Source organism: Artibeus jamaicensis, unplaced genomic scaffold, assembly GCF_021234435.1.
Source record: "Artibeus jamaicensis isolate MK-2021 breed Jamaican fruit bat unplaced genomic scaffold, CSHL_Jam_final contig_525, whole genome shotgun sequence".
NCBI classification, from domain to species: Eukaryota; Metazoa; Chordata; class Mammalia; order Chiroptera; family Phyllostomidae; genus Artibeus; species Artibeus jamaicensis.
The window spans coordinates 4,429,936-4,441,904 of record NW_026521874.1 but is presented as its reverse complement, the minus strand read 5'-3'; the positions used below and the strand labels follow the sequence as shown (position 1 = coordinate 4,441,904).

The following is an 11,969-nucleotide window of genomic DNA, read 5'->3' as shown; positions in this document are numbered from 1 at the left end:
AAGGGGCGTTGCCAGAATTGCGCCGCTAGGCCACGCGAGACTGAGGAGGCGGAGGGCGGGGCCTGGGCCGAGAGGGGCGGGGCCGGGCCTGGGCAGACCACTAGGGATTGGGACCAGCGGCAGTGTAGACCAATAGAGGTGGGGGGCGGGGCGGGGTGTGTATCTGGCCTCTGATTCCGGAGACGATGGCAGCTCTAGTTTAAAAAATTCGGATTTTCAGATTCAGAGGATTCAGACTCAGTTGTCTGAGGCCAGGAATCAATATTTTCAACAAATGTACTGACGCAATTGGTGGGGGAACAGAGATTTCGGAACAGCTCTCCCAGTGCTACTAAATAAGGACTTTTGAAGGAGGCAGAGATGATGACATCACCATCCTTGTATTTTCTCTTACCCACACTGTCAACACTTGCTTTGCCTTTTTTTTTTAGCTGTGTCGCGGGAGGGGGCTGGATAACTTTTGTTCAATAAGTCTTAAAAGTAATTTTACTGTAATTGTACAAGATGGCATAGAGACCTCAAGACTTAGGGAAGCTCCTCCATTCTAAACTGACTTATGTATAGCGGTTCCCCGGCCTGGGGATGTTAGCTATACACTTCACACTTAATCCTACAATTCAGAAGTAAATATCAAAATACTTAAACATAAACATATGGTATTTATTCAAGAAACACAGTTACAGAGAAAGACTCTTTGCTCTCCCTTCCCTGCACATCCCTCTGGAAATAAACCCTTTTCCAACCATTAGGAAAGCTAAATGTTAAAGCCAAGTCTTGGTGGGCTGTGTGACTCTCAGTCAGCCAGTGGGAGGGAAGAACCCACCAAAGAACCACCCAACAACAACCAAAATTACAACAAGAGAGCCCACATAAAGGGTATAAAGGGCATCCCGAGAGCATCCAGCCCAGGAGATCAAGGAGACTGCACCACTGAGTCCCACAGGTCTCCTACCACCCCATGAAGACAGGGAGTCAAACCAGATCAAGCTAATATGCAGAAACACATTTACAAATTCAGAAGAAAGAATGCCCACACAGTATATATACCAAGTTTATTAAATTTACACACCAAACCAAAATCATCCAAGGACATCTTTAGCACCTTCCTGTGGCACTCCAAAGTGTATACAAATATAACTGAATCAAATGTGTAATAAGGATATTTCCCTTTTCTTTCTACAAGGGATCGCTTTAGCAACTGTCTGAATTTCTGGATCACTTTATAAAAAAAAGATTTTGTTTGACATCAGCCTGCCAGTTCATTCATGCATGCAATCATTGGTTGATTCCTATATGTGCCCCAGCCAAGGCTACTCAGACGCAGCAGGACAATGCTCCAACCAACTGAGCCACCTAGCCAGGGCCTGGACCACTTTTAATAACTAATAAAATGCTGCCCTTAAAAAAAAACACTATATTTTCCAAACCTTCATCTCATAGCTTCTAAATCTAACACTTACTGTTGTTGTTTTTTTTAAACTTTCGTTCCAGGTACTTTCTTTTCCATTTCTTAGTATCTGTGAATCACTCTGTCCTATTTTCTGTTTTGAAATTTTAGGCCATTAGTTTAAACTTTGGTAAGATGCCCTTCAGCTCTAACATTTTTGTCTTTGTGCTTTATGGTTTAGGAACTAATCTCACCATCCCTTTTGTCTAATGTCAAATACTTAGTAGCTTACAAAATCCAAATGAGGGTTGCGTCAACTCAGATCCATTTTGCAGACCTCAGGAACAGCAAAACTTCGTGTCACAGGAGACTCAAATTTGCCAGGTTTTTTTCCTTCAGTCCAGGTGATCCTGTCTCCCTTCCTTCTTCTCTGGCCTTGGTAGGTTCCCTCATTAGAATGGAAGGACACAAGGAAGGGCTAAGATTTCCATATTCTGTCCAAAACTGCAGCATTTGGGTTGTGTGTAAATGTTTGTGATTAAAAATGCCCATCTGTTTCTCCACGATTATTGGCATTCTCGGTTTCTTATAGTTGGTGCCAAATGTTGGGAGGAATCAAGACAATTCAGCTTTTTGGAATTCTGCACTTGGAAGCTGCTGCCTATGAGGAGCCTGAACACCCAACGAACAGAAGTAGCCAGGAAGACAAATAGCTGAGGCTGACTTTACGAGGCAGTGTTAACCACTGTGTCTTGGTCTTTCCCGCAGTCTGGGGTGAATTGGTTATTGTTGTTACTAAAGGCATGGCTTCTAAACTGCCTAAAATTAAGTACCCAGGTTTTTCTATGATTAAATATATCCATCCATTTTTATTTATTCATCTGAGCCAAGTATTTTACAAATAGGGAGGCAAAATCATCAAGCTACGGGGACTGTTTAGAGCTACAGGTAGTTCAAGGCTGTGTGAGGACATCAAGGATTGATTCCACTGTTTTGACTGAAGTGAGCAGTCCAATAATTGATTTCTAAATCAAACCCAGAAGAAAATAACGCTTAACTTCTCTTCTCATCGCCCATGTGCCTTGTCAACTACCAGGTGCTTCAAATGTTTCCCAAAACATTATGGGGTGCAGAAGGGTTGTTTGAGCAGACTTCACATTCTTGAAAGGTCTCCCATTTACAAGTTGGACCTTTTCTAAAAATGAAGTAATAAATATGGTTGCAGACATACAAACAGAAATTTCAAAAAATCATTCCTTGTTTATCAGACATTTTAAAACTTGCATTTTATTATTGGATCATACTGAAGTTTGAATAAACTAGTTGACTTTTTTTTTTTTTTTTTGGGGAGGGGAAAGGGGGAGAGAAAGAAGTTGCTTCCCCCGGGGGGTTGCCAGCTGTTTGTCAGGGCGGTGGCCCCCTGGGAAAGACAGATTTTGTTTTGCGCCCCGGTCACCCTGAGCTACACCAGCCAGGGCTACTAGTTGACTTTTTAAGACTCATGGGGGTACAAATATCTCTTCAAGATCCTACTGTAAATTCTTTGGATATCTACAGGAAGTAGGATTATTGGATCACATATAATTCTATTTTTAAATTTTTTTAGGAACATCCATACTTTTTTCCATGATAGCTGCACCATTTTATATCCCCACCAAACAGTGCACAAGTTCCAACTTCTCTACATCCTCTCCAACATTTTTCTTTTTCTGCAAAAAAGCTTTATTGTTTCCATTTGGTCCAGTGCAAGGGAGAGGGCTCCAGGGTGGTAGGGTGGTTAAAAGGGTGTCTTGTGGTTTCAGGGAGAGGCTCAGGCAAAAGCCAAATGCCAAGGAAATGCAGAGGGGCCCCTCAAAGGCTTATGGGCTCCAAAGGCTTCCTAGTCTTGCCTGAGGGGGAGCCATTTGAAGACACCATCCAGCCCAGCACAGGGGCTGACCAACACTCAGGTGGTCGCCCATCTTCTAGATGAGTTTCACCTGCCCATCCAGGAAGTGGTTCTACAGGAAGTCACGAAGCTGAGGGCCTGTGCGGGCAGAACCCAGGGCAGGCAGGTCCAAAAGGGTCTGGGTCCAGTTCTTGTCCAGGACTGTGGTGGCTTCAGCCTGTCCTGGAAGACAATGGCACTGGTTTTGCATCTTTAAGAAACGCTGGGCATCCTCACATTTCAGTTCCGCCGGCTCAGGGAAGCAGTGGCCCAGGGCCTCCAGAGCCACATCATTGAGGTGGAGATAGAATCCCAGAGTGAGGTAGGTGTAGGGACCCTGCACATGCTGGGTGACCAGGTGGTTGAGGGCAGCCTCCACCTTGGTGGAATAATTCTGATGAATTTGGAGCTCATGGTTATTTGGTAATGAAGAATTAGAGTTAAAAAAAAAAAAAAAACGGTGTTGGCTGGTCTCAGAGGCTGAGGATGGCTGAGGTTCTGAAGATGGTGCCTGGAAAAGAGGTTGGAGGGTAGTTGGAAAGAAGGGGCGTCCCTGGGTTTGTTCCATCCAAACCCTGTTGAAGCAAGAGAAAGATCCTAGGACCACGGAGGGCACCGTCCAACATTTATTTTCTGTCCTGTTGACAGTAGCATCCTGAAGGGTGTGAGGAGGTAATGATCTCATAGTGGTTTCGATTTGTGTCTCCCTGATGCTTGGTGATGATGAACATCTTTTCCTGTGCTTATTGGCCATTTGTACATCTTCTTTAGTAAATCGTCTATTCGAGTCCTTTGCCCATTTGTAAAGTGGGTTTTTGTTGTTGTTGAGTTTTAGGAATTCCTTATATATTCTGGATATTAACCCCGTATCAGATATTTGATTTGCAGTTATTTTCTCCCATTCCATGGGTTGCCTTTTCACTCCATCGATTGTATATTGTAACCTATGGAAGTTTTTAAAGTTTTATGTAGTCCCATTCGTCTATTTTTTCTTTCGTTGCCTTTGCTTTTGGTGTCATTGTCATTGCCAAATCCAGTGTCCTGAAGTTTCCCCCATGTTCTCCTCTGGGAATTTAACAGTTTTAGGTCTTAATGTTCAGATAGTTAACCCATTTGAGTTAATTTTTGTATATGGCATAAGGTAAGGGTCTAACTTCATCTTTTGCATATGGATACCCGGTTTTCCCGGCACTATTTGTTGAAGAGACTGTCCTTACCCCATTGTGTAGTCTTGGCACCCTTGTTAAAAATTGTTTGGCCGTATATGCAAGCTTTATTTCAATTCACTCCTTCGGCTTGAAGGAGTCAACAACCTTGCTGATAAGTGTTCCATAATGGGTGTACTACAACTTCCTCTTTCATTTACATTTGAAGGAATTTGAGTTTTCTGGTTGTCAGCAATTACAGGTAAAGCCATTATAAACATTCACTCACAGCCCTGGCTGGTGTGTCTCAGTGGATTGAGTACCAGCCTGCGGGCCAGGTGCCCAGTAGGGGGCGCATGAGAAGCAACCACACATTGATGTTTCTCTCCGTCTCCTTCTCCTTCCCTTCCTCTTGCTCTAAAGATAAATAAATAAAATAAAATAAAAATAAAGTCAGTAAATAAGAAATACATTAAAGAACATTCACTTACCGGAATTGTGTGAACATACATTCTCATTTCTCTTGGGTACATACCGAGGAGAGAGATTTCTGACTTGTATACCAAGTGTATGTTTAATTTTACAAAAAAAAAAAACAAAAAACCAGCCCAACTTTTTTCCAAAGTGACTGTACATTTTGCATTTCCACCAACAATGCGTAAGCTTTCTAGTTGCTCCACATACTTGTGCAAACTTGGGATTGTCAGTTTTGTTTTCATTTTCATTTTTAGCTATTCTAGTAAGTGTGTGGTGGTATCTCATTGTAGTTTTATTAGGCAACTTTTCAGAAATTCAGTCATCTTGTAATGATGGTACATTTACACTGCACGTTTACATTGCATTTTAATCTTGGGCTGCCAAAAGCTTTTGTTAAATATTACATGAAGAAATGAATTCTTCCTTTTTTTCTGTAGACAAAGAGCCTCAAAAAAATGGAAGTTAGCTGGCCTCCAGGTACCACTGCGTGGCCCTGCTCCCCACCTTCCTCCTAGTTCTGTATTTGTGCCGTAAACATGTTTTCGTCATTGTGCTCAGGACCCACAGGTAGTTCTGCTTTCATTCACCCCTTCCTGGCAGCCTGTTAGTGAATCCTTTTTTTAAAAAAAATTTATTTATTTATTTATTTTTAGAGAAAGGGGAAGGGAGGGAGAAAGAGAGGGAGAGAAACATCAATGTGTGGTTGCCTCTCACATGGCCCCCACTGGGGACCTGGCCCACAGTCCAGGCATGTGCCCTCACCAGGAATCGAACCAGAGACCCTTCAGTTTGCAGGCTGGTGCTCAGTCCACTGAGCCACCCTAGCCAGGGCAGTGAATTCTTCTTGTGTCTTGAACCTGCTTCATTTTGCCCTGTCATGGAGTCAGGCATTTCTCCTACAGCTTGTTTCAAAGCATGTACCTTTCATTAAACCCAAATTGGTTGGAAAAAATGTGGAGATGAAAGAAAAGCAAATACAAGACTAGGAAAGCGTATGTCAAAATCATCAACCTCACACAGTCGAAGCATGTTTTCCATACCCAAAAAGAAACCCATGGTCTGACAAGAATTCCTATAGTTATGAAGAGAATGCAAAAATTGGAATGTCCTGAAAACTTCAGTGTTATTGTGGCCATAGTACAAAGAGTCTGCATGGACCAAACCTAATTCCAAACCCCCAGGATCCCTGACTCGACATTATTGTCAGTTTATTGGGGGGGGGGGGGGGGGGGGGAGAAATGGCCTGATGAGAAAAGGTGGAGCTTATCTAGTGGACAAAGACTCAAGTCGATAACTCTTGTTTTCTTTTTTAAAGATTTTATTTATTTATTTTTAGAAAGAGAGGAAGGGAGGGAGAAAGAGAGGGAAAGAAACATCAGTGTGTGGTTGCCTCTCACATGGCCCCCACTGGGGACCTGGCCTGCAACCCAGGCATGTGCCCTGACTGGGAATGGAACCAGCGACCCTTTGGTTCTCAACCTGCACTCAGTCTACTAGGCTACACCAGCCAGGACTGATACCTCTTTTTTTTTTTTTTTATGGAGATCATTTGTGAATTCCTTAAAAGAAACACAGTCCTTCTAATCTGAATCCAGCTCTGCTCTCTCTTTCAGAGGGCAGCTGCTTACTATAGTGGAATAATAAAATATTCGTCATATTTTAACTTCTTTCCCCTCCCAACATGAATCAGCCACAAATGTCCTCTTCAAATGTTCTCTTTTCTTCAGGACATAAGAAGCTGGTGATTGCTAATAGTTTGAGGGGGGTGGGGCAGGGCGGAGAAAGGAAGGAGAGTGACTTCAATCTATTGTTCAGCTACTTTTCCATTAAAAACTAATCTTTAAATGAAATAACCACAATAATAAAACAAATTTACAAAGTACATGTTACCTCTCTTAACCGTCTCATTCCTATGGTCCATGGGGGGTGGGGGGCGGCACTGGGAAATAGGGCAAAGTTCCTTCTCCCTCCTGCCAACCTCGCCCTACATCTACTGCTCACACTAGACTTGAAAGCAGATTTTAAGCCTTGGGAACACTTTTTGAGTCTAAAAAAAAAATTAGACTCAGACGAACACTGTAGTCTTCTACAGTTACTATAAAAAGTGTTTGTTTTGAGGAATTAGTGGTACATCTCACTTTCTTAAAATTATTTAAAGGGATGGGATAGGGAGACCAGTGGGCTACCTGGGTAAATTTCTTTTGGTCACTTGTCACAATGATTTGGAGGCTGGCCTTCAGTTTGGACATTTCGGAAACAAAATCTTTCCAGATCAGCCCAAGGTTACTGGGTCATGGTAAGCAGATCCTTCAGAGATTAAGATGGATGCCCAGTTATTGCTTCTACTCATCCTTCAAACTTTGTCTCCTCAAGGAAGCCCTTTTGGCCTGAACCACCTGCATAAATTTTGGAGCAAGACTAGTCTCTATTAATCCTATTTCATCCCTAATGAGCTGGGTGACCTTGAGGAAGTTACCTAACCTCTCTGATAAAATCCAGCATACTGATATCCCCAATGAAAATAAAAACTTTTATAGGTTTTACTTAACCATATTGGTCTTCCATATGTATTTCTTTTCTCCCACACCATGAAGCTTGCTTCTTTTTAAAAGATTTTTTAAATTTATTTTTTAGAGATAGATGAAGGGAAGGAGAAATAGAGGGAGAGAAACGTCAATGCAAATGTCTCACATGCCCCCTACCAGGAACCTGACTGGGAATCAACCCAGCAACCCTTTGGTTCGCAGGCTGGCTTTCAATCCACTGAGCCACACCAGCCAGGGCAAAGCTTGCTTCTCAACAACTTCAACATAATTTTTTTTTTGCTTTGTTCCAAAATGCCCACCTAGCATAGTGCTGAGTCTCAGAATAACAATAAGAATACTATCACCACAAGTATGAAAGACACAGGGATGAGGACTGGGGGGGGGGGGGGGAGGAAATGGGAAGGAGGTGGGGAGCGCAGGGCGGGAGGGGGCTGGGATGGGAGAAATAGACAAAAAAATGTACTTGAAAAATAACTAAATAAAATTTAAAAAAAAAGAATACTATCACCAAGCATGTGATTACTAAAAAACAGGTTAGACATTTTTTCACCTTCACACTTTCACTGAATCCCTTCCTCACCTCCACCCTTTTCTTTGACCGCTCTCTCCAAACCTCGAGCTGCTCTATTTCAAGTTCGCCTGATCTTCTGCAAGTACTAAGGCAAGGAGTCACCTGAGGGGTGTCCAGTGTGAACAGTTCCTAATATACTCGTACATGTAACAATTAATGATCCGTTTTCAATCCCACCTCTCACCTCAGGTACCTGGGATTTTTGATTCCTGTGTCTGGGCTTCAGCAGCTCCTTCTGCAAGACCTAATTAAGGTCTGTCTACTCAGTTAAACCATCCATCCACTTCCTGTCTTCCAAAAAGGATTTGACATCTCTGGTGAGCAGTCGCCTCCTCTCCCATCCTCTGTGGGCTCTCAGGCCCCTTTTCTGTCATTGCAGCAGCGTTTCAGGAGAGAGCAGTGTTAACTGCCCGTTTCTGTTTCACATAGCATTTCCCATACAGGCGTAGAGAGGTGGTGTCGTGAAATGACGAAAAGCATACCTTCTGGAGCCACGGCGTTTAGTGGGAAATTCCTAGTTCTCCTCCTCGCTAGTTGTGTGACCTCAGGCTTTCCGTACATAGACTCCTAATTTATGATACGGGGATAATAGTGGTTGGTATCTGTCACAAAATTATGGGCACCTAAAATGAATAGGTGCCAGGCACTTATTAAGCACGCCAAAGGCTTAAAAATGTTACTCAAGAAAGGGTGCTGGCTTCCTCAACTGGAAAGGGCAAAATGATGTTGACTGATCCTGCCTAAAGCCAAAGGAGAACAATTGGTTCTCGGGTCATCTTGCCTTGAAGTTGACTGGATTTTCCTCAAGTTCGAGTCCTGAATCTTGCAGTTCCACTTTTCCCCTGCAGGTGGCAGCCTTCATCACCGAAAATTCACACATCTGACTCAGGAAGAAAACCCTCTTACTTTCGTCTTTCATTGGTTCTATCATTCACTCAGTAAATGTATGTTGAGCAACTTTTACTGTCAGCAACCAGGGAAACAGCAATAGTCAAGCACACACTGTCATTGCCTTCTTAGAACTTAGCAGTCTGCAACAGATCTGAAATAATTCAAAGAAGCTTAGAGGACCTCCCCAACACCCTCAAAGAACACCTTTCATAAGACTGTTCTAGTAGGAGGCACAGCCCTAACTCGAGTCTTTACTCAGATAGAATGCCCTCTCGAGCAAAAATGAGTCTGGAAAGACCATTACTTAATACTAATAACTCTTCAGGCTTACTTACTCTTGAAGGGAGGTTTTTCACAAGCTCCACCTTCTGAGAGAAGGCTCAGTGGAGGCCAAGAGGCATCGAAATAGTCACCAAGGCAGAAAGGGGGTGTTGGAGTGAGTGGACAGGAGGATTTAGGAATTATAGACCAGAGATGACTCACAAAATGTCTCCCCAAGTTTTAAGCCAAACATCTTGTTTGGGGGAAAAAAACTACTCAAAATTTGGAAATAAGATGAAGAGAGGGCAAAGTTATTCTTTTGATGTTATCTAGGACATAAACAAGCCCACTCAAGAATTAATTTTCTATCCCTGGCTGGTGTAGCTCAGTGGATTGAGCGCCAGCCTGTGAACCAGAGGATTGCAGTTTGATTCCCAGTCAGGGCACATGCCTGGGTTGCAGGCCAGTTCCCAGCAGGGGACACAAGAAAGACAACCATACATTGATATTTCTCTCCCTTTCCCCTTCCCTTCCCCTCGAAAGATAAATAAATAAAATCTTTTAAAAAAGAATTAATTTTCTAGTGGGGGTTGGCAAATTTTTCTGTAAAGGATGGTAAATACTTTAGGCTTTAGGACTATATGCTCTCTGTCACTCTTCAACTCTATTGTCTTAGTACTTTGTCATTGTAGAGCAATGTAGACAATATGTAAACAAATGGGTGTGGCTGTGTTCCAATAAAACTTTATTGTAAATGCCAACATCAGTGCCAGATATGGCCCACTGGCTGTGTGCGTAGGCAGAGAAATGTGCCTTTGTTTGCCTAGCCATTTACTATTGGTGAAAGGCTCAGGTTTTTGTCTGGTAGAGTTTCAAATTATTTCTCGCCAGTACAAAGAAGAACCAGGAATCTTGATCGTTTTTATTACCCTGCAGAGATTAATCAGTTTTATATCTAAGTTTCCTGCTTCCTCAAAACACTCTCTGAATCAGCTTTACTGTTTCCTCTTCAACAAGCTGAATAAATTTTTTGACATGCTCATTCTCTATCTGAATGAGTCATGTTTTAACTTTTGACACTGTTAATACTTTTGTTTTTCCCTAGTAATTAGTAATAAAGCCCGTTAACTAAGAGCCCTACACTGTCAAGGAGGATAGCAAAGAAAGGAGGAACTTTTCAATTGCATCCCATTCTGCTGTCATAGTCAGAGCACTGAAACCCCCCAGTGGTGGGGACAGAGTATTTGTGTGTTTTTCCCCAGAATGCCCCTCCCCTCAGCCCAAACAGGCGTAGTTCTTTATATTTCAAAAAATGGAGCATGGGAGGAATCATTCCATATCCTTGGTAACATTTGTTATTTTCTATTTGTTAAAAAATTATTTTATAGTGATCATACTAATGGGTATGAGGCAGAATCATTTGGGATTTTGATTTGTATTTCCCTAATTATTAGTGATGCTGCCATCTTTTCCTGTTATTGGCCATTTGTATATCTTCTTTGGAGAACTGTCTATTCAAGTCCTTTGCTCATTTTTTAATCTTTTTGTTGTTGTTGTAGGAGTCCTAATACATTCCGCATATTAATCCCTTATGAGAGGTATCATTTTGAATAGAATTTCCTGGAGTGACATTGGTTAATGAACAACTGAGGTCAATGTTTCAAGTGCACACACTGCGTCATGCACTCACCACCCAAAGTCAAGTCTCTTTCAGCCGCCAGGGATCTCCCCTTCGTCCTCTTCCACCTCTCCCACCCCCCTTTCCCTCTGGCAATCACCACACTGTTATCCGTTTTTTGTTTTTTTTTTTCTTTGTTTTTTGCTTAACCCCTTTACCTTTTCACCCGGGGAACTTTTTCTCAGAAGGAAAACCGCTATCCTCATACCATCCAAAAAAGAACTTTACGAATCTGTAATATTACCTCAGTTTCTTCTCCAGTTTCCATATATGTGTGAGTCTCTTTTTCCTGTTAATATCTGCCCCTGTGAGCCTTCCAAAATTCATCTCTTTCCATCTGTCTGGTCTGTCTACTAACATCACAGTTCTAGCTTTTAAAAATCCCTGTCCTCCCTCAGTTCAGTCAACCAGTCTTCGTTTATTTCTTTCATTCTTCCACTGGTTCTCATCTGGTACGATGATGGAAGCATGCTTTAAGACTGGTTGCATGCCTCCTTCCTCCCTGATTTCCTGAGCAAATTTCCTGCTTCCCAGAGACAATCTCTTCCAGACAGAGCTTCATCTTAGCTTGGAACGTTTCATTAGCTTTCTCCACCTCAACCCACACACCAAAAAATACATCTTTTGTATTAAAGACCCTGTTCTTTCTGTATTTTCATTAGTAAACTACAACCCATTCACCAGTCAAGTCAGAGTCTGGACTTCCCGAATCCAAAGCCATGATCAAGGTTTATGCAATTAACGTATCAGAGCCCCTGCTCCAACCCCAGGGATCTCAGCAGTGAAGTGAGCCTTACCAGCCCATGACAAAAGGAGTTGGGATCAGTCCCCTCCATGGGTCCTGTTTGTGGCCCCGAAGGAAGCTCAGAAGAGTCTACAGAAGTACGGATGATGGGCTGCTTACTTTGCAGCATCCACCCCGCACCCTGTGTTCACACTGTAAGAAGGCTACAATCTCAGAGACGTGAGCTCAGTCAAATACGAATGATTTAGATATCTGTGCTGTATAATGTAAAGTCCAGCCTAAAGCTTTGCCAACAGGTGTACTACAAACAAAAACCTTCTGCCTCAATGTCTGAAGGCTAA

The 11,969-nt window shown here is 42.5% G+C and overlaps 1 protein-coding gene across 2 annotated transcripts; it reads right to left on the bottom strand.

Moving 5' to 3' along the window:
- Positions 1-2,895: 2,895 nt before the first annotated feature.
- On the bottom strand, positions 2,896-8,482 carry LOC128628088 (uncharacterized). 2 transcript variants are annotated; one of them, XM_053669868.1, is made up of 2 exons: positions 8,238-8,482; positions 2,896-4,876 (listed from the first exon to the last, which is right to left on the bottom strand). In XM_053669868.1, the coding sequence occupies exon 2, from the start codon at positions 4,219-4,221 to the stop codon at positions 3,388-3,390; it is 834 nt and encodes a 277-aa protein (XP_053525843.1). In that variant the 5' UTR covers positions 4,222-4,876; positions 8,238-8,482; the 3' UTR covers positions 2,896-3,387. The 2 variants fall into 2 exon arrangements, with proteins under 2 accessions (XP_053525843.1, XP_053525844.1); XM_053669869.1 differs by having other exon boundaries at positions 8,247-8,482.
- Positions 8,483-11,969: the final 3,487 nt, after the last annotated feature.

Excerpts from the sequence above, each read along its gene's own strand:
- LOC128628088 (XM_053669868.1), bottom strand. The coding sequence starts at position 4,221 with ATGGAATGGGAGAAAATAACTGCAAATCAAATATCTGATACGGGGTTA.